The sequence below is a fragment of the Rhinatrema bivittatum genome, chromosome 13 (assembly GCF_901001135.1).
Source record: "Rhinatrema bivittatum chromosome 13, aRhiBiv1.1, whole genome shotgun sequence".
In the NCBI taxonomy this organism is placed as follows: domain Eukaryota; kingdom Metazoa; phylum Chordata; class Amphibia; order Gymnophiona; family Rhinatrematidae; genus Rhinatrema; species Rhinatrema bivittatum.
The window spans coordinates 63,760,285-63,782,939 of record NC_042627.1 but is presented as its reverse complement, the minus strand read 5'-3'; the positions used below and the strand labels follow the sequence as shown (position 1 = coordinate 63,782,939).

Below are 22,655 nucleotides of genomic sequence, written 5' to 3'. Positions count from 1 at the left end.
CACACTGGGCATGGGCTTGACCTCAGAAAGCCACAAGAAAAGAAAATTGGTTCTTACCTGCTAATTTTCGTTCCTGTAGTACCAACGGATCAGTCCAGACTCCTGGGTTTATTCATCCCTGCCAGCAGGTGGAGACAGAGAAAAGCCTCGCTGACACTGCTTAAAAGCCCTGGGGCCACCTGCAGTAGCTCAGTATTGATCTGTACCCTAACTGAAAACACTGTGCGATAAACAGACTAAATAAAAAATCTTGATAAAACATTTGAAAAAACTTGTAAGTTATTAACAAAGAACAGAAGTTTGCTGAAAAAGGTGATAGCTGAGCGGAAGAGTCTCCCCTCCAACCCGGGTGGGCTCTGGACTGATCCATGGTAGGAACAAAAGTTAGCAGGTAAGAACCAATTTTCCTTTCCCTGCACGTACCCGGATCAGTCCAGACTCCTGGGATGTACCCAAGCTTCCTAGAGAGGGTGGGGACCTAGGAGTCCAGCTCGCAAGATACTTTCCCCAAAGGACCGGGAATCAGAAGATCCCAAATCCAGTCAGTAATGCCTTGCAAAGGTATGCAGCGACTTCCAAGTCGCTGCCCTGCAAATCTCTTGCGGAGATACTAACTGACCCTCCGCCCATGAAGCGGTCTGAGCCCGCGTTGTGTGCTCGCAAACCCTCAGGAACTTGACGGCCCTTCAAAATGTACATCAACCCAATAGCCTGCATAGCCGCTGATGTTTTGAGACTCCTGGGAGGAGGGAGGGCCCTTCTCCCCCCTCCCCCGAAACACACCCGGAGCAAAGGCTTGCCCTGCTAAGACGCGCCGGGACCGCCCCACACGCGCAGCAAGCCGAGCCGCGAACCATGCTGACAAAAAATAAAAAAGGTAAAAAAATAACTAAAAAACCAAAAATCATTCTGAACCGGGCGGGGGGGGGGGGTTCGCCCTAGAGCCAACTTCTTACTTCACCGTTGAAACTTTTTTTTTGTTTGTTTGTAAACTTTAATAAATTAGCAAAAAACTAAAAGAGAAAAAAGAAGGGCTGAAAGCCGCAAGGCCGGCCTCATGAAGGGAGGGATCTGGACCACCAGATTTACATCCCACGGAACAACTGGACCTCAACTGGTCCACCTCGACCGAACAGGGAATGGTTCCCCAAGAACCAGTCCCCTGGGAGAAAGGCTCACTGAAAATCCTATACAAAAAAAAAAGCAAGGGTAAAGAAGAACTGAAGGTTTATGCATCCGCAATCTGCTGGAGACAGAGAAATACTGAGCTACTGCAGGTGGCACCAGGGCTTTTAAGCAGTGTCAGTGAGGCTTTTCTCAGTCTCCATCTGCTGGCAGGGATGAATAAACCCAGATGTCTGTACTGATTCGGGTATCTACAGGGAAAACAGAATTACAGAACATTAAACTTTCTATAGCAAAACAGCACTAACTGCCAGCACTCAAACAGCAACAACTCTACTTGGCCTTAAATCACCAGTATGCCCTCTATTAGGAAAACAGAACATGCTATACTATAATAGATCTTTACACTGAAACTATACTCTAGATGCAGAATACCCACCTCTGTCACACATGCAGAACAGACAAACCCTCAAAAACACAATAGAGAGACCATAAAATATAAATAGAAACGTGCAGACAAAAACTAAACTGTTTCAAGCCAAACTCTGTATGCAATGCAACAAGGTGAAAAAAAACAAACATTACCATTCTTCATAAAACAATAAAATCAAGAAATATAAATGTCATCAATGGTAGTAAAACCACATGAATAAAAGCAAATAACATCAAATAATTTATTCATATAAACATTTTCTGAATACCAATAAAATATTTCAAATAAACATCAAATAATACCCAATAATTAAAACTCAAAAGGATTTAAAAAAAAAAAAAAAATTCCCTGCTTTCCATACATGGGAACTTTTGATTTCCAGATGCCATGAGATTGTCGTGAACTAGCTTGTGCTCAAACTTTCTTCTCTCTTTCACAAATATATACACATGCATACTTGCTCTCTCATACACACATGTGCGTGCTCTCATACACACATTCTTCCTCTCATTTTCCCTCTCTTGAAACAGCAGCAGCAGCAGTCTCCTCCTTCAGCCCCTGCTCCCAATGGGACTACTTGGGGCCACTCCATGTCTGGCCTAGTGTGCCTTACCGCAGAGCAGGCTGTGCCACTTTTTCCTTCTCCGAAGGCTCTACCGACTATTTTGGCAGGGCTGCCGCACTCCTCTTGCTACTTAGGCCGCATTGTGTTGCTCCCAGCGGCACCGATGACATCACTGGCAGCAGTATGGGCCTTTGGGTACTGACCTCTGGGCTAGGGAGAGACACAGTAGACAAGAAAAAGGGGAAGAAAATGTGCAGAGAGCCGTTGGGAAGGAAAATGGAGAAATGGGATGATAAGAGGAGAGGGCAGTTGGATAAAAGAGGCAGCCAAGTCTACACTAGAAAATATTGAATTTCAAAATGTATCTTTTGATTGAAAGCCCATCATATGGAGAAGTTACCAATTTCTTCTCTGATTTGAAAGTCCAATTCCACGTCTTTCCCTTCCAAAATATAGCGTGGAAAGAAACCTGCTGTGCCACTCCAAATGGCTGTGAAGCTGTATCTTCCGCTCGAAGGTGACCTCCTTAGCAAGATGTTAGGCCACTGGTCCCCAAGCCTGTCGTCCTGACCCCACAAAAAAAATATTTTGTGTTTAAAGCAAAACCAAAAAAAAATACAATAAAAAATATGCAATGAAGAATCTCATGCTGTTTAATTGGTGGATATTCTGAAAACACAAAGGACAGGTTTGAGAAGCACTGACTGAGACCCAGTTGACATTTGACAAGCAGGAGTCTGTTTCCAGATGTGCCATTTTCATTCTCCCTACTCTCCCAAATGGTTCTAGAGTGGTTCAGATATGGAGAACGTTTATACAGCTGTGAGATTGTTCAGTCATATTTCACTAATCACTGGTACGATCCCTGTCTCTGAATCTTTCTGCCCCCTAATGCTAAGCAGCACATATGATAAAGAGGCTCATGAGAACCAGGATCACAACTAGCAATAAAGCATGGGCTGGCTTTTTGGGAGATGGATGTCCTAGTGGTCTGGAAACTGGGGTTCAAATTCTGCTTCCGCCAGTAACGTTCTCTATGACCCTTGGGAAGTCAGTTTCAGTGTAGACAAGCAAGACGAGTCGGCCCCACAAGTGGGTGACGTCATCCGACAGCACTGCGATGAATTATAGTTCTCCGAGCTCAGTCTGAGGAGGGGATGGGCGCTCCTGTGCAGCCGCTGCCAGGCCCGTTTTCCTGTTTGTAATGAAAGGCCTAAATGTTCTTAAACTGCTGATAAAGGATCCTGCTGTACCCTGGGATCTAAACGTAGTTCTGGCTCAGCTGATGAAAGTCCCATTTGACCATTGTGCAAAAGCAGAACTGAAGTTCCTTTCTTGGAAAATCTTATTTTTAATTGCAGTTTCATCTGCTTGGAGAGTGAGAAGGCTACTCTCCCTGTACTCAAATGTTCCAAAACTGAATAGTTCTGAAAACTCATCCTAAATGTCTACCAAGCATCTTCTCTCTGTTTCCAATGTCTTGCCAGCCTTTTTTTTTCCCCAAGACCGTTCGCCAGTCAAGGTGAGCTGGCTCATCATACTTTGGACTGCGCAAGAGCTTTCTTCTATTTCAGAAGATAACTCATGCAGAAAGCCTTCACAAATCTTTGTTGCTTTCAGCCGAATCAAATGGGATTCTTCAGTTGCAAAGAAAATTCTTCCAGCTCGGGTTGCATCTCCTGCTGCTGTAACCAAGCTGGGCGTTATCTCCAAAGTAGAGTGAAAGCCCATCAGATCAGGGCTCCAGCAGCTTTCTTAGCACAAGTTTCCTCTGCCTCTATAGAAGATATATGCAGGGCTGGCCCTTGATCTTCCATCCATACTTTTATTGCTCGTTGGTGCCTTGAAAATGCTTTACATCAAGACAGCAGGTTTGGCTAGGCAGTTCTCGAGAGCTTATTTGATTCCTTCAGCTCTCCCTCCAGCCTCTGCCATAATATACGGGTTGCATGTTCTTCTCTAAATTATTTTCCCGCAACCCTCAGCTTGGGAATCTCCACAGTTACTCACCTATAAAGAGGTGTTCTCTGTACACAGCAGGACAAATCAGGCTCAGTCCCACCTTCACCCCCATGGGAGTTGGTCAGCTGGCTGCAAAGACTGAGCAAACTCGCACATTGACACCCACGCATGCTCAGAAAGACCTTCTCGGCCTTTGAGTTCGAAGAGAGGTATCCATCTTTGTGCCACTGGATGATGTCATCCACTTATGTGGCTCATTTGTCCTGCTGCCTCTAGAGAGCTTCGGTTACAGGTGAGCAGTTTTGCTTTATCTCCCATTACCAGGGCCACTGCAAGGGCTGGACAAGAAGGGCAACTGCCCCGAGTTACACATCAGCCTTTTGACTCACTCAGAGTCCATAATCACGCAAGCCCCAAAGGGAAGGGAGACAGCAAAAGCAGCCCTTGCCAAGGTCCTCCCCATAAAAACAGCCAGATTAGACCTGACCCCCAGACACGTCTTTTCAGTGGCAAGTCCAACTTTATGGAATTCTCTCCCAGATCACATCCGTCTTATTGCAAATTCCAAAGACGTCAGAAAAGCACTCAAAACTCATCCATTCACCTTTGCATACAGTTAGCTAAACGACTCTTACTTATTATTTATTACTTCAATTACTGCTCTGTTTGTTCCCATGTATTGCTAAGTTGTCCTATGTGATGTTTTAATTACTGTTAATTTGCCTACTATGATGTTTTAAATTATTTGTTTTAATCTGTTTGTAAACCGCTTAGATCCACCACAAATTGTATAGGTGGGGTATAAGAATTTTTAAATAAATAACTAAAATCTCAGGTACCCACTTAAATTAAGTGCTTTGAGGGGAGGGTCTGTATCTGTCTGTCTGTTCAGTATCTTGGCTTAGGATGCTACATAAATTCTAAAGTAGCCTGTCTGTGTTCGGCACCTAATGACCCGGAAGAGTAGTACAATGTATCCTGTCATCTTCGTGAACGTCATGTTAATTTTTTAGTTTGTTGCCTTGGATAGAAGTCCCCTTGCCCTTCCTCCTTTGGAGCCGCCACCACCTTACCCTTTGTACCAAGAGCCGTCCCAGCATCCACCGTTGCAGCAACATCAGGAGTCCTGTGCCTCGCCAGGGCGCCAGCAGCAGCCACCATCTCCAGTGCCTCGCCCAGGCTTCGACCTGAATACTGTTAACGTAAGTTTGGAAGACGCCAGGCTAGCGCTTGCAGGTGGCAAATAAGGCATGGCAGCTTGATAAGCCATTTTCTTTGCCAGGTTCCATGCTCTGCGCTGCTAGGTAATTGCTGCTCTTCCTGTTAGGGCTGTGCGTTGCATGCGGTCCTCACAGACTGACTGTGCGGGACGGTCATCAGCCTGTTATTGTCTGCCACATGGTCTATACATCCGAGGGTTTGGTGCTGTGGCAAGGACGACAGGAAAAGACCCAAGATATTATGGTGAGGAAGGATTATGCCATGTTTGCGATATCTGAATCTTAAATCACAAGACAAAATCAGAAATGAAGGGGGGGGGAGGGGTGATGTTTGGAAGAATGTCCATTTCTAGAAATTGTTTCATAGAATTCATTAGTAGGAATGCCAATTCAATATTAGGGGAAGTTTGCAAACTCAAGCTTTGGATTTGTTTCAGTATAACATTCGGGTGTGTCTATCCTTCTCCCCCCCCCCCCCCCCACACCAAATCAAATGTTTCAATTCAACTGCTTGGAAAAATGTGAAGTATGTGGGGAATTAATATTGTGGGGGTTTTTAACTAGCTATGTAACTCCAATATTGTGTCAAACTGGATCTTGCGTAGTTAAATTTCTGTGGCAAAGCTTTATGAAAATGATATGCAAACGAGAAGATTTGCATGGGAAAACTTTCCAGTTCACAATTTTCCTGAGAACCCGCAGCGGTGAACAAAAGTGACAGCAGCGGTTCGAGAACAGATTCGCTGTGGATTCCCCGGCAGTTTGGAGACCTGGTCAGAACTGTTTTTCAACAAACTTTATTAAATCTCCAGTGGAATAACGAACAGATGTGTCATCTGTCCAGATTTGCAGCTCTGGTCAGACCTCTCTATTGCAGTTGCCCTCCTGCCCAACGTGAGCTCTTGTTTTCCACTTGGCTGGTGGTGGCAGTTATCTGACGGCTTCCTTTTTCTTTCCTACCCAAGAGCCCCTTTGTGTCTGGCTTCTTCACGGATATGTTTTTGGACCAGCAGCAGAGCACAAGGCAGGGGAAAGCTTTCCTGCAACAGGTTAGTAAACTTTGTGCAACCCCTAACGAGCCAAAGCTACACTGAACAGGATAATTAAGCTTTGTGTTGCTGAAATGTGGTTGTGACCCCACCCCCTTTAGTGTTCTTATCTGCATCAGCTGAAACTGTTTGGCCAAAGGCAGTGCTTGTTGTGGGTATGGCATACTACCAAATGGCATTTAAATGCTTTATTTTGAAAACAAAGCTTTACAAGAAAGAGAGTGTTGCAAAGAGTAGCAGACTAAATCCAATCTGGTGCGGATTTGTTGAGGTTTGCTAAAGGGCCTGTCGTTATCCCTTCCCCTTTGAGATGCTCCCACACTTAGGGAAAGTTGCCCAGTTTCCATCCTTGCACATATGGCCTTTGCATTTTTTTCTCTTTCTTGACTTAAGGAATTAGTTTTAACGTCTGAAAGCGTGTCAGTAGCAAGTTGGCAAGAAGGCGCAATATTAATTTTGTGCCATGTCGAATTAATTTCCAATAAAACACCCAGTGCCATTGTCTCGAATAGACTGAGCTTCCTACACAGTCCTCTTAATGATGTTTAAAAGAAAATTGTCCAACTTTGTCATCTTTTTAATATTATAAAAGTACTCATTGCAAAAAAGTGTCTCTTTTTTTTTTTTTTGTTTAATTCTTTAAGCAGCTAGTGGCTGCTATGTTATGAAGTCATAAATTGCCTTATAATGGAGGGATCTGAATGGTCCATGTTGGGTATGACAACACCTGCGCATAAACCAATCAAATTCTGTTCCATGTGAGGTCATTATGATTGTTTTAAATAAGATTGTTCCCTGAAGGTCAGAAACACTTTAAAAGAAATATTAATATTTTTAATTGATAAATTAAACATGGCAGAAAAAGACCATTTGGCCTATCCAGTCTGCCCATCTGCCCAACTAATTTAGTTTTACAATTCCCTTAACTCCCTCAGAGATCCCCCTATATTTATCCCATACTTTTCTTGAATACAGATATCGTTTGTCTTCACCACTTCTTCTGGGAGGCTGTTCCATGCATCCACCACCCTCTCCTGAATCTAACCCATGACCTCGAATTTAGAGCCCCCCTTTCTGTTGATAAGAGGCTCGCTTCCGGTGCATGGAAACCTGTGAGATATTTAAACATTATTCAGGAACTAATTCCACATTACCACAGAAAAACCAAAAGTCAAGGAAAAAGATTTACAGTGGGCTCAGGTAGAATAAGACCTGTGCCCCACAGACACCCATTCTTGACAGCTGTGCAGCACACAAGTCTACCCCCCACTCACACAGGGCATTAAGGAACTCAAAAAAACAGGATTACAGTGGGCTCTGGTAGAATTAGACCTGTGATGCAGAGACACACACTGTATCAAGTGCAACAAGTACAAAACGCCTTCTCTGTATTAAATACTGAAGAAGTTCTTGAGAAAAAGATTGAAGTGTTGTCTGAAAAGAGAGAAGAAACCCAATATATACAGAAATTCCAGATCAGTAACCAAAAGAAAAAGCTCATTGTGCTGGATGAATCTAACATCAGAGGCACTAATCTTGCAAAGGGAAAGGGTGAAGTGGATAAAACTCAACTGAAGTCACAAAAGGAGTCCAGGAACAACAGTAACCTGAATGATGAAAGCTGGAAAGCTATGTGCACAAATGCTCGTAGTTTGGGCAATAAAAATCCCAGATCTGCAAGCCCTAATGGAGGAGGCAGACTTGGACATTGTTGCTGTCACAGAGACATGGTTCACGGAATCACGTGATTTGGATACGGCAATACTAGGCTATAACTTGTTAAGGAAGGACAGAGAGGATAGGAAAAGGGGAGGAGTGGCTCTTTATGTCAGAAACAATATCCAAGCATCTGAGCTGCAAGGAAGATGGGGCAATGAAGAAGCTTTATTATTTATTTATTTATTTATAACTTTTATATACCGGCATTCGTAAAAAACATCATGTCGGTTTACAGACAACTGAGAAAGGAAATTACAATGATAGATGGAGGAAGGATAGGAAGTTAAAAGGTGACAACTTTACTGTAGAGCCAACGGGCGCCACAGTTATTAAATGAGATTACATGTGGTTAACCAGGTTGGACATAAATTAATTATATACAAGAGACGACAAAGTGGGGGGTAGCGCGGGGGTGGGGGATGAAGCACATAGGGGAGGCGGGGTGGGGTAGGAACTGTACAAGGGGGCAGGGGGTGGGCGATGGGAAGGAGAGGTGGTGACTGAATATCAGGAAGCCATAATATGGATGGGGTGGTGAGGGAGGGAGGGTGTGTATGGGGGCGGGGGGACACTGTACTAGGGAGAGGGAAATAATGAGTGTTGAGGAGAAGTCAAATGCTAGGGTTGAGAGGCGTTGGGATAGGCCTGTTTAATAACCAGGTCTTGATTCCTTTTTTGAATTGATTAAGTGAAGGTTCTAGTCGGAGCTCGGTGGACGATGGAGCTTCCAAAGGGTGGGGCCGGCGATGGAGAAGGCTCTCGCTCTGGTGTTTGTGAGGTGAGCAATTTTGAGTGAGGGGGTGTGGAGGGTGCCCGCAAGGGAGTTTCTGGTAGGACGGTTGGCCTGGTGGAAGTGTGGCATATCTTCGATCCAGGGGGAGTTATTTTTATATAGCGTGTTATGTATGATAGTGAGTGTTTTGTATTGAGAGCGATAGGTGATTGGTAGCCAGTGGAGGTTTTGTAATATGGGAGTAATATGATCAGTCTTTCTTGAGTTTGTAAGGATGCGAGCCATGGCATTTTGTAAGATTTGGAGGGGTTTGATTGTGGAAGCTGGAAGGCCTATTAGCAGTGAGTTGCAATAGTCAAGTTTTGATAGTATAGTGGTTTGCATAACGGTACGGAAGTCATGTGCGTGGAGGAGAGGCTTAAGTTTTTTGAGGGTTTGGAGTTTATAGAAGCCCCCTTTTAGGAGTGATTTGATGTGGGATTTGAAGCTAAGTTGTGTATCTAAGAGAACTCCTAGATCTCTGACAGTGGACGGAGGTGTGAGATTTTGTGAAGTGTTCTGTTGCAGTTGGTGAATGGATAAGCTGGGTTGATGGCTTTATGGGCCAACCTAAAATAAGATGGGGCATCCATTTTTATTGGAGTGGTTTACAGGCCTCCAAACCAAAAGGAAAGAGCTGGACAGACATCTGGTTGAAGACATCCAAAAGATGGGAAAGAAGGGAGAAGTGATCGTTGGAGACTTTAATTTGCTGGATGTAGACTGTAGAATCCCATCTGCAGAATCTAACAATAGAAAAGAAATAGTGGATGCCCTGCAAGGGGCTCTGTTCAAACAAATGGTAATGGAACCCACAAGAGAGGGGGCTCTACTCAATTTAATGCTCACTAATGGAGATAATGTCTCTGATGTCCAGGTGGGCGCCCACCTCAGCACCAGTGATCATCATACGGTATGGTTTAATATCACAAAAAGGATACGGAAAAGAAGCACACAGACTTTGATAAAATGGGGAAGTACCTGAAGGAAGAACTAGTAGGCTGGGAGAACAAGAGAGATGTGGACCAAACTAAAAGGAGCAATTACCAAGGCAAGTAATCTATATGTTAGGTTTCATTTTTCTTTTGCTTTTCTTTACTTTTCTATCTGGTTCTCAAAGGAGGTGGCTGACAAAATAAAGGCTAAAAGAACAGAGTTCAAGAAATATAAAAAATCCCAAAGGGAGGAGCACAAGGAAGAATATCTGGTAGAACTGAGAGAGACAAAGAAAGTAATCAAGACAGCAAAAAGTCAAGCGGAAGAAAGGATTGCCAAAGAAGTGACACAACTTTTTTTTCAGATACATCAGTGAAAGGAGAAAAGTCCAAAGTGGTATAGTGAAATTGAAAGATGAAAAGACCGGTCAGCCTCACCTCGGTGGTGGGAAAAGTAATGGAGTCACTGTTGAAAGTGAGAATAGTGAACTATCTACAGTCGGGAGAATTGCTGGACGAGAGGCAGCATGGATTCATCAGAGGAAGATCCTGTCAGACAAATCTGACTTTTTTGACTGGGTAACCAAGGAATTGGATCAAGGAAGAGCGCTCGATGTCATGTACTTGGATTTTAGCAAGGCTTTTGATATGGTCCCGCACAGGAGACTGGTGAATAAAATGAGAAGCTTAGGAGTGAGTGCCGAGGTGGTGGCCTGGATTGCAAACTGGTTGACGGACAGAAAACAATGTGTGATGGTAAATGGAACTTACTCTGAAGAGAGAGCGGTGTTAAGTGGAGTACCGCAGGGATCGGTGTTGGGAACTGTCCTGTTCAATATCTTTGTGAGTGACATTGCGGACGGGATAGAAGGTAAGGTTTGTCTTTTTGCGGATGACACTAAGATCTGCAACAGAGTGGACACGCCGGAAGGAGTGGAGAGAATGAGACTGGATTTAAGGAAGCTGAAAGAGTGGTTGAAGATATGGCAGCTGAGATTCAATGCCAAGAAGTGCAGAGTCATGCATATGGGGTGTGGAAATCCGAAAGAACTGTATTTGATGGGGGGGAGAAGGGCTGATATGTACGGAGCAGGAGAGAGACCTTGGGATGATAGTCTCTAATGATCTGAAGTCTGCGAAACAATGTAACAAGGCGATAGCTAAAGCCAGAAGAATGCTGGGCTGCATAGAGAGAGGAATATCGAGTAAGAAAAGGGAAGTGATAATCCCCTTATACAGGTCCTTGGTGAGGCCTCACCTGGAGTACTGTGTTCAGTTCTGGAGACCGTATCTCCGAAGGGACAGACAGGATGAAGGCAGTCCAGAGAAGGGTGACCAAAAAGGTGAAGGGTCTTCATCGAATGACTTATGAGGAGAGATTGAAGAATCTAAATATGTACACCCTGGAGGAAAGGAGGGTCAGGGTTGATATGATTCAAACTTTCAGATACTTGAAAGGTTTTAATGATCCAAAGACGACGACAAACCTTTTCTGTTGCAAAAAAATCAGCAGAACCAGGGGTCACGATTTAAAACTCCAGGGAGGAAGACTCAGAACCAATGTCAGGAAGTATTTCTTCACGGAGAGGGTGGTGGATGCCTGGAACACCCTTCCGGAGGAAGTGATGAAGAACAAAACTGTGAAGGATTTCAAAGGGGCGTGGGATAAACACTGTGGATCCATAAAGTCTAGAGGATGTGAATGAAGAGAAGAGGCACGGGGGTGGCTTGCTTGTGGGAATGACGGCTACTACCTGGAGATTAATATCCTTATTCAATAAACATACACACTGTTAATGCGACTCTTCATTGCTCTATGCTTCAACGGGAAGAGGAAGTGTGGAAAAAAGAATTTGCATCCACAAAAAAGCAGGGGAGTAGCTTGCTTGTTACAGCGGTTATTACCCCAAACCAATTAAGCCTGATAACTTCACTTGGAATACATATCCAGCGCAGCTCACTGCTTCAATGGCAGGGGGGAATGAAGTAAAAAGGATTTATATTCAGACAACCAACAAGGACTGAATTGCACAGGCAGGGTAAACAAGCTGGGGATTGCTTGCTTATTACGGCAGTTGCTACCCCAAACCAATTAGCTAGATACTTCACTTGCATGCAGCTCCAGCACTGCTGTCTGCATCGATGGTGGGGGTGGAAGGGAATTGGAACCAAAAAGTTACCAATAAGGGCCCTGACCTCAGCGGTCAGAGTAACAGATAAGTATGAAAACAAATAGGTGTGAAAGCTTGCTGGGCAGACTGGATGGGCCGTTTGGACTTCTTCTGCCGTCACTTCTATGTTTCTATGTAAATGTCTCTCATATCTCCCCATCTTGCCTTTCCTTCTCCTTTATGTCTAACACCATGTGCTTTAGAATGAAGACCACTGACCATTTTAGTAGCCTCCCTCTGGACCGACTCCATCCTATTTATATCCTTTTGAAGGTGCAGTCTCCAGAATTGCACACAGTATTCCAAGTGAGGTTTCACTAGGGACCTACACAGGGGCAATATCGCTTCCCTTTTCCTGATGACCAATCCTCCCTGTGCAGCCAAGCATCTTTCTGGCTTTTGTCATCACTTTATCTACCTCTTTGTCCAGCTTAAGATCATCAGATACAATTACCCCCGACTCCCTCAGCTCTTTTGTGCTTAGAAGAATTTCACCTCCAATACTGTATCTCTCCCTTGGGCTTTTGCAGTCTAAAAGTATTAACTTTGTATTTTTTTAGCATTAAATCTTAGCTGCCAGACCCTATACCATGTCTCTGGGCTTTGCTAGATCCCTCCTTATGTTTTCCACACCTTTCTGGCTGTCTGTCTTTTGCAGATTTCCTGACAATCCTTCCACTGTGTCGCTCACAAACATTTTGAGACCTGGTCCAAGGACTGATCCCTAAGGCACCCCGCTAGTAATGTCCCCTTCCTCAAAGAAAACTCCATTTACCTCTGTACTTTGTGGTGTCTCTCACTCAGCCAGTTTCTAACCCAGTCAGTCACCCTAGGTCCCATATCAAGAGTGTTCAATTTATTTATAAGTCCCCTATGTGTGGAACCTTGTCAAAGGCCTTACTGAAATCCAAGTTTCCTAGCGTGTAGCCAGATAGACTCAGGACCAAAGGGTTATGTGCTCCCCTGCTAGCAGATGGAGACTGAATCAGGTTTGTATACTATATTTAGTGCTTGGGCAAGTTGCATCCAGAGCCTGCTGGGTGGTTGAAAGTTGTGCTGTTATGTGCTATGAATTATTGCTTACATAGGGCAGGGCTACAGATTAAGCGCTGGCGGGTAGATTTTGAAAGCTTTGGATGGTGGGGGAGGTAAGGAGGTTGGGTGGAAGTATTTAGTCTTCCCTTTCCCTTTTAAGAAGAATGAAGTCATAGTAGATTGGGAGGGGGACAGTGTACGGTGAGGCCGGAGTAGATGTTCGTAGACGCTCTAAAAATGAAAATCTATTAATGGGGGGGGAGAGAGGGTTGTGAATTTGAAAATAAGTGGAAAATGTATGGTGTGTGCACTTTTGCTTGGTGTTTGTGCTTTTGCTTGGTGTGCATGAGAAACAAACGTATGCCAAGTACTTGTAAATGATTTTCTTCACTGCAATAAAAGTTTACATGCAAAACAATTGTTTAAGGAATCACTCTAAAGCTTTCTTTCATAGTTAAGATTCTTATTGAAAATGCTGCTTTATAGAGCAGATCCAATGAGTTATCTTGGAAAATTCTAATTGGTAGACCTGAATTGGCTGAATTTTGTCTTTCAAGTCATGTCTGGTGATGCCTTCTGCAAAGCACAGAAGTCAATTCCCACTGTAACTCAAGACAAATTTCTTAGCTATGAATAACTTTGCGTTCCTTCTCCAGCAGGAGCAGTATGACACGTATGGGACCCCAAGCAGTTCTCTCCCAAACAGCAGTGGTTTCTTTGACCCAACTATGAATCTCCAGTACTCACAAACTGCCATGACGGGACTAGGTGGGAGTCACGGAAATTTACAGGAGCCATTTCAACTACGACCAAACTACCTGTATTCCAACTACGGGGGGAGTGTTCCAAATATCATCCTAACAGGTAAGCCTCGGAGTCGTGCGATGACTGGCCCCCCCCCCCCCCCCATTGGATACGCTTTCTCAAACAAAAATTTAAAAAAAGCTCACAGGATCTGTGGCAAGATTGGGGAGAGAGGCCCAGGAAGAGTTGGATGGTTTTACCAAGAAAGGAGCTGGGAATTGAGGAGGAGGAACTGCTGCAACCAGCTTAGAAAAACGTAGGTGGCAGGCTGAGCACAGTTGACCCCTATTTTGGCAGCAGTAAGGCTCAGGAAAACCTTTTTGGGGTAAAGTGGATGGGAGTTACTGTTGTCACACTGAGAGAGCACGATTTAAAGAAATATGGAGTGCAGCTGAAAAAAGAATTGGCACATTAATAAGAGACGTTTAAAAACCTGGAGGAGAGCAATCGAAACTTAATAGAGCAAATGGCAAGACAAGTTTGTGCACTAGAGGATCTAGAAAATGTTACAGGAAAAACCGTGAGAATGCCTCTGAAGGCTTGGAGGGTGCAGAACGTTTAAAATCGTTATTGCTGATACAGAAATCCTGGCATCTTTTCTGACTGAAAGAATACCCAGATCTTCCCCTAAATGCCCTCCACTGGGTACTCTGCCAAGACAGACGGCAGCAAGAATCTTTAACTTCAGAGAGAAGGTGAAAAAGCTTGCTCTGAGCTGTTCTACAACGCAACTAAAATGCCTCTGAAATCTGATTTTTAATGCAGAAAGAGGCATCGCGTTGAGAATCAGTTGTGGCTGAGAAATCTAGAGAGTATGCCTTGTTTCTCCACCTGGAGGTGGGCAGCAAAGTGGGTCGTGCATATTCTAGTACCTAGAAGACACCGTTAACTGGACTGAAGCCCAGCTGCAGAGCTTTTCTTTGGGTATAAAAGCAGCTGTGGTTTTCCTGAGCTCCTTGGATCATAAGAAGTGCTGGGAGAGTGTGACTTCCTCCTGAAGTTTTGTGGTTGCTGGACTCTGGCACTGTATTGAAAAAGTTAATTTAAGGCTGAAAACGCCATCTTGTGGGCTTTAGGTAGTTTAATTAATTGGTTTTGGGCATCCGGAGTGGCTTGGATTCTCAGTGCAGTTTTACAATAAATATGCTGTGTCACAAAAGTTATGTGGATGATCTGACAGTTAAGGTCAGTCGTATTATAAAATATTTACAGCATGAAGATTTAACACAGATTATTTAAGTGCATTACTTCGGAATATCCAAGGGTAAAAGAAACAATGGCATTTAATTTTTTGAAAAGACCAACTTTCAGGAAAAGTGTTATGCATGCACAGTTTTGGACCAGCATTAGATGAATTCGCTGGTTATATCATGACCAATTAACCAAACTTAAAGCTGCTCACTTCCATTTCAGACCTTCTTCTGCTACAAAGAGGCATACGCTCTTTCCCCTTCCCCTCTGCTGTTTTTCTTGGCATTAAAACCTTTAGCAAATACATTCAGACAGGATATGACTGTCACTGGATTTGCTACTGGAAGTATATGGGTAAAGTTGTCTTTTTATGCTAATGCTGTCCTAGTATTTATGTAAAGTTCTGAAATCCCAATGCCCAGATCTAGTGAACAGATGCAGCGTTTTGGAGAATTCTCAGGTACAAAACTAAATTGAGATGCATCTTTGTTTTATCCAATTAATATCGAAAATCCTGAATCCCTTCAAAGGTGTCCCATAACTATTAAAATAAATAATTTTAAATAGCTGTGCATGTGGCTAGATAATGATTTGAAGAGCTTTCATTATTTTCCTTTGAATCTTCTGCCAGTGTTAGTGAAGGTAGGATAAATGGAATAAAAATGATCTTTCCAAATTTAGACCGATTTTATTTTTTTTTTTTAAACGCTCCATTCAGTATTCTGGAAAATGTCTTTAAAACCATGGACAGGATTATGTGGGCCTATAAAAATGCAAGAGAGGCTAGTAACATTACAGAAATGTTGGCAGGAAGGAGGTTTAGATGATGCTTATTTCAGGCTACGTCACAATTAGGAGGTGATTTTCAAATGGATTTACATGCGTAAAAGCAGCAGTTTTCAGAAGCTCATTTATGGCGTCAGAGCTTTTAAAAATTACCTCCGTGCATAAGCCAAGTGGTTTTACCAGGAATTGGATTTTGGATCATTTATTAAGGGTTATGAAGGAAATACAAGTAAATGCTTGCTTATACCAACTACGGCTGCGTTGGTTTCAGTTCGGGGCGAGAAAGCTCCCATTTTATTGGAAGCAAATAATTTACCACACACAGACCTTGGTGTGAAAGAGCAGGCTGGGTTTCTCCGGAGGGTTTTGCTAGATGGGAAACCAAAGGTATGTGCAGACTGACACTATTGTATTCAGAAAGCTCCTTCTCTATTTCAGTGAAAACTTTGAAGTCTTTGGATACTTATTTATCAACCGCCACTCCAAAGATGGTGGCATCTTACAGGATGAAATATGCATAAAATAAACCAGAACACCACAAAAAAAAAAAAATCAATAAAACACAATATTGGAAAACAACCAGACAAGTCAGCTTGCTGCTGCTGATAAATTGGAAAAGGTCTCTGCAAAGCAACAAAACTCTGAGGAGGTTCCACATCCCAGTGCGCCAGAGAGCTGCTTCCCTCCTTCAGCTTTCTGGAAAGAGCCATGTTTTTAGGTCTTGACACTTAGTTGTCCATGTTTGCTTCCAAATAATGGGACAGGCCACTGAAAAGGCACAATTTCTGGCCGCCTCCAGTAGAGTAGGATGGCTCCAAGCCATGGCAAGTAGCTGTATTAGTTTATTTTATGAATCAGCTCAAGTAATTTAAATCTACTTCTAAACTGAAACGTAAAGCAGATAGCATGGTCATAATGCGATTGTAAATACCCTGTCCGGTGGGAATAAGAGCAGCAGGATTTTGCAATACTTGTAGTGCATGCAGGCTGTTAGTCTCTTTTTTTTTTTTTTTTTTTAAATCTGAACTATATGGGAAAAATGGTTTTCAGGTACAGCATCTGTGATTGCTGATAATATGTAACAGTCTGTAAGTTTTGGAAAAGTTGCTTTGCGTTTTATGCATGAAACAACATGCTGACTTCTTTGATTCGTATTTTAAAGCGTCTTTCTCGCCAAGTACCTGAGGGGCAATGTACAGTAAATAAGGAATACAAAATAAATACAAGCAAAACAAATTCATTTTCAGGGGACAGATCCAGAGCAGTAAAAACAAACATTGCAAAAACATTAATATAGCAATAGTTTTTCTGGTTTTGTTATTTAACTTATAAAACCAGTTACTGTATATGATAACTTGCAGGTAAGCCTTGCAGTGGTAATGAGCCGAACATCTCAATAGATGCCCCTGATCTTTGCCCATCCCTTCAGCACACCTGCTTTCAGTCCACTGGGGATGGACGACCAACCCAGGTCAAGCTCCCAGTAGCAAAATTAATATTCCACCTCTTTCCCCCAGGTAGTCCTGGAATAATTGGGTTGGATCTTTTAACCCCAAACTGAAATCTAATTTCAGTATTTTTTTATTTTTTGTGATTTTCTGTTCCTCCCCTTGGAGCTCACTGTGTATGATCAGAGGTTCCAGGCTTCTTGTTAGGACTCAGCAGGGATTAGGAAAAGGCCACAGACACCAGGGAAAAGTTATTTCTGGTATATATACTGCCTCCGAAATTTATACTGGACATGAACGTAAAAAAAATTCATCTGCAACAGGGATCTTTCACTCTACGTTGTCTGAAGCTGAAAATGCCAGTAGAACTAAGATTTTGGCTTCTTATAGTGAAATGCAGCTTTAGGAAGTCATGAGCAGAAATGTTCCAGTCATTTTATGCACTGACTAGCATCTAAAACTTTGCAGGATTGTTTTTGACACAATTGCTTATATCCCGTCTCGCCTTCATTGGGACCTTCTCCCAAACTTGACATCTGTGTCTGTTCCTTTGTTGTTTTTTAGATGATTCGAGCACCAGTTTATCAAAAGACATCAGCACTGCCTTGGCAGGTGTTTCAGAGATGACCTTTGATGCAGATAATTCATTTCAACTGGACGATGAGCTCAAAATTGAACCTCTTACCTTGGATGGGCTCAGTATGCTGAGTGACCCCGATATGGTTTTGCCGGACCCCTCGATAGAGGACACGTTCCGGTCAGACAGGCTATGACGCAGTCACCAGTCGGCGAAAGAGAATTGGTGGATGTTGATGTGGTTTCAGCCGTGCAGGAGAGTTTCTCCGTGCTTCGAGTGATACAGTAGCTAAGTGTTGTGGATGCAAGAGGCCAGTTTTTTTAACCGAACAACTTCAATGGTAGAACACGTCCAGTCCCTGTAGATTTGAATGAGTTGCGATAAGCTAGACGATGTCTTGTTTTGCAATCTGGATTGCAGCATACCATGAGGAACAAGTTACAATTGTTAAATAACTCTTCCTTCGGTAACATATTTCTTTCAACCAATCTATTAATTCCTGACCTTAGTGCAAGCAGCCTGAGACACCATGATAGCAGCAGATGAATGCCACATAGATTAGCATTAGCTGTTTCCATGTAGACAGTATGCTGGTCCCATCAAACTGTCTTTGCTGATGATGAATGTATTGCTGTTGACAATTTAAGAACTATTTTATTGGTAGCAACAATTAAGAAATGGTAGAAGACTTCTTCTTTTGTAAGTATAAAAACCACTGACCTCCTTACATCCTCGTAGCTGGGAGATGGAATACCAAGCTTGAAATCAAGTTGCGCTTCTCTCCCTTCCAGGTTTTCCTAGGGTCCCCCTGTGTTCAGCTGCGCCAGGATTCTTACTGTCGCCACCAAGCAAGATGGCTACCCCAAAACAATTTTGTGCCTTAATTCCAGCTCCTTTCTTCACAGCTCTTTAAGGTTAAGAACTGAAGCAAAAGGCAGCATTCAAGCTTGTGGCCTTCTATTTTCCTCTGCCGGTCTCTGGAGAGTTTCCACCATAGAGCCAGAATATGACAGCGAGTAAAGACCAGGCCCATCTATTTTCCTTTTGTGTTGCAATGCCACAGACTACTTGATCTCTGGCTTAACCCTTGCTTCCCTACCACTGCGGATCCTTTGTGCTTGTCCTGTGCTCTGCTGGGAGACTATTCTCTGCATCTGCTGCTCATGAGGAAACGTTTCTTTAGTCTATCCCTTTTCAGCCTCATACCGTGACCGCTTCTCCTGGAACATCCTTTCCCCTGAAAATTGCATGCTTTAGTAGTATTGATACCTGTATGTCTGCCATATCCTCCTTTCCTACAGGGCAGTAAATCTCAACCCAGTTCTCTGGGCACACCCAGTCAGGTTTTCAGGATATCCACAATGAATATTCATTTGCATGCACTGCCTCCATGGTATGCAGATTTATCTCATGCATATTCATTGTGCATATCCTCAAAACTTGATTGGCTAGATGAGTCCCAAAGACTGGATTGAGAGCTACTGCTGTATATGTCTTCTCTTATGCTTTTGTCTACTCAAAGCAAAAATATACAAATTCATATGCTTATTTTCCCAAAGTGGTAGAGAATTTTAGGGGAAGGCAACTGGTTGGTCCCATTGGTCATTATCCTCTGTCATCTACTATATTCTGAATCTAGCTGTCTAGGGGTACCAGTGGGGGCTGATAAATATTCTGAGCTGCCACCATGCCTTAAAGTGCTGTAACTCATTATCACTGTTAAGACCTCCTATCACTGTTTTAGTCGAGCCATTCATCAGACCAATGCTCAACCCTTCTTTTCCCATGGAACTAAATGAATCGTGTCAGTTATATTTCCAGCTTTTCCAATGTTGTTAGGGAGCTGTTGGTCTTCTCTAAATCAGTTTGTCCCGAGTGTAGATACCATTAAATTCCTCTCTGATTTTCACCTCACTATTACCACACAGTATGAATGCTTTGGACAGCTTGCTGACTTAAATAAAAACGTCAATATTAGTTTAAACTCCATTGCTACGAAGACAGCTCTTTCTAGTTTAGTACGAAGTTGGGGGATATGCACTCTTTGTACTTGCTCTGTGTGTTGAAAATGCTCTCGTAGCTGCTGTTTGTGGTATCCCCTGCATTCTTTCTGTTCAGTTTGAGGTGTGAGTTGAATCATAATTGTACAACTTAACAAATAAGTGAGATTAAGCTTTTAGTTGCAGACAGAAATTTACCATGCAAAATACTATAAACAGCCTTTAATATGTACTGTTTTATAGGTACATTCAGAGCATACAGCAGAGCTATTGTAAAACTCTAGAGTACTGGATTCTGCCTTTTCCTTCATGGTGGATATGGTTGTGCGGTGGCCATGAGCCATGTATACAGGGAAAAACCTGCAGACCTATTTTGTAACCCCTCTTGTTTGAAGACTGCACTACAAAGTCAAATAACTCCAAGTGTATTGGTTATTTATGATGCCTCTTTTTGATTTGAAAGATCAATTGGTAAAAAGAACTAAGATTTTCGATTTGTATGAATGTCAGAAATGTATTTATCTGTCCATGGGGGTCTTGGTTTTGCCGTATCCTAGTGCTTCTAAATTTTGCAATAACCCTTCGGCTATAGAATCTAGGATTTCTGACCATCTTGTGTCCTATTCGTGCTGATACATAAATCCAGTCTTTGTCCCAGTTTGAATTAGAGAGCATTCAGTGTGCGTCACACTTTGACATCCAGCATCAAAGGGCTAGTACCTTGTTTCACATCCTGGCATTAGGTAAGTGTATGCATGTTGATATTTTGTTTTCATGTGGCTGATAAAATGATTTGGTTAAAAGGCTTTTTGTTTACAAAACTTTTAAGGGAAACACCTTCTTGAAAAGAGGCCATTTTATCTTTTAGTCGTATGTTAGCGTTTGGTGTCTTACTATGTAGCTAATGCCAAAAGGCTGCTCAGAATAACTTAGTACATCAAGTTCTTAATGGAGTAGAGAGCAGTGGATCCAGAATGGATGGGGTCGAGGCCAATCCAGGTTAATGAACATTTTCTGATAAAAGAATTTCAGTTCATGGGAGGGATTTTTTTTTCCAGATAACGGAGCATATAAAGCCAACCAATGTTGGAAAATAAAAATGCTTTAAAATTATAGTACATCGCCTTCTCTTCTGTAGGGTAGCAATAACAGTCCATAAACTTTTTTCCCACTGGACTGCCATGTGCCACTGTTTGTACAGCGGAGTGAAACATTTTTCAATATTTAATTTTATGAATATTTTTTTAAAGCGCTTTGTTGATAGAATGCCTTAGGATAGGTTTTATGCACACAAGTCTGTAAAGTTTATTTTCATACTCCAGGGCAGGTTGGCGCTGGGCTGTCTACTTCATTTTAGATGTGTGAAAATTCCTTTCTACCCATTTATTTTTCTCATAAAAATGGTATTTGTGGATAGGGTTTAACCCTACTTTGTATCTGCTGTAGGTTATAATCTGAATAGTATACTGTGTATTAGAGCACCTTTTTGTATGCGTAAGGAAATATCGTCACTCAAATAGACGCTTAGGACAAGCTCATGGTTTCCTGTTTCTTTATCGATGCTAAGAGAGAGCCATAGTCATCCTAGGAGAAGTAAAAGTAGAGGCAAAGCCTGGGTGCTTATTTTGAAATCCAAACATCATCATTCGACCATAATTTGTTCTTCTATTGACATTATTTCTATTGTACCAAGTGATGTGGGGGGGAAAAAAAAACCAAACCAAAATAACACAAGTCCCAGCACCGAGACTGATCCTGCTTTGAAAGCGTGCTTAAATACGTTTTGCCTTATCACTGTTCAAAAGTGATATCACTGTTCTTGCTAGCCAGCTTAGCACGAGAGAATTCAGCCTCTGTACGAGAACAGTTTTGCTGCATTTTTTTAATTAAAGTTCCTTGCTCTGTGTTCTAAACTTTACTGGTATGTTTGTAAATTGGCTGCTTTCTGATTGGTTGAAGTATTATTTGTTTTCTTGCGTTCACCAGTACATATGAAGGTCAGCAACGTTACAGTCTGACTGGCAGGCACGGTTTTCGTCTGGGGATAATGAAAGCTGCTTTACTTCGCTGTTGCCCTGCATACCGGATTGTGCCGTGCGTTGAATTGTTACATGCTTTTAATGCTTTCTTGTACTTTCTAAGTTATGTGGAGATGGATCCAGATGTATCGTGTAGACTTTAGTATTGAACTATTCCATGTCTGTCTGTCTATTTTATTTTTTCCCATGTACAGTGAAAACAAAGTCCAGTGTGAATTTTCTTCACTTGTCTGTTTCTGTTGTGTTAAATGTACAGTGATATTTAAAGAGATGCAATTTACGAAACTAGTTTTCTATTTTTTAATGCATCATTTTACATCTTTCATAATTAAAATGCAGCAGAATAAAATTTTATATTTGCATTAAGAGATTTTTTTTTTCAGTGTGACTTCAAAACCATGGTTGGTACCAGGAAGAGCAAACTCACCTTCAAGATACCCTGGTCTATTTGTGTTAGTTCAGGTCAGGAGCTGCTGAGATTTATAAAGAATTGGCAAAGGGAAGAAAAGACCTGTGAAACAGGCTACAACAGAAAGGACTTCCGTGCCTATTTCACTTTCAGCACTTTTATTCATGGTACTGTAATCAGAAGCGTGCAAAGGGGAAAGAGGAAGCCAGTCTAAGGTCACGGAGGGTCTTCCTGCCGGGGGCAATACGGAGCACAAATTCACAAACCTCCTGAAGAGAAAGCATTCACTATTTTAGTGATAAAAGTGCAAAAGTATTTCTCTCTACATCTTGCTTTTACAATCTGAGTTTTAGAGATCTCTCATGAGAGCAGCATGGTGCATTTCCTACGATCGCATTAATACATGTTAAAAGAT

General features: G+C 42.5%; 1 protein-coding gene across 3 annotated transcripts in view; it reads left to right on the top strand.

Moving 5' to 3' along the window:
- The window catches only part of CRTC3 (CREB regulated transcription coactivator 3), a 99,164-nt gene extending 76,967 nt beyond the window's left edge, over positions 1 to 22,197 (top strand). For 2 of the 3 annotated variants that reach the window (XM_029574372.1, XM_029574371.1), the window contains exons 12-15: positions 5,099 to 5,287; positions 6,271 to 6,354; positions 13,643 to 13,850; positions 17,780 to 22,197. In XM_029574372.1, coding sequence (XP_029430232.1) covers positions 5,099 to 5,287; positions 6,271 to 6,354; positions 13,643 to 13,850; positions 17,780 to 17,988 — 690 coding nt within the window. In that variant the 3' untranslated portion in view covers positions 17,989 to 22,197. The remainder of the gene's footprint in view (positions 1 to 5,098; positions 5,288 to 6,270; positions 6,355 to 13,642; positions 13,851 to 17,779) is intronic. The other variant, XM_029574373.1, reaches the window with a different exon arrangement.
- Positions 22,198 to 22,655: the final 458 nt, after the last annotated feature.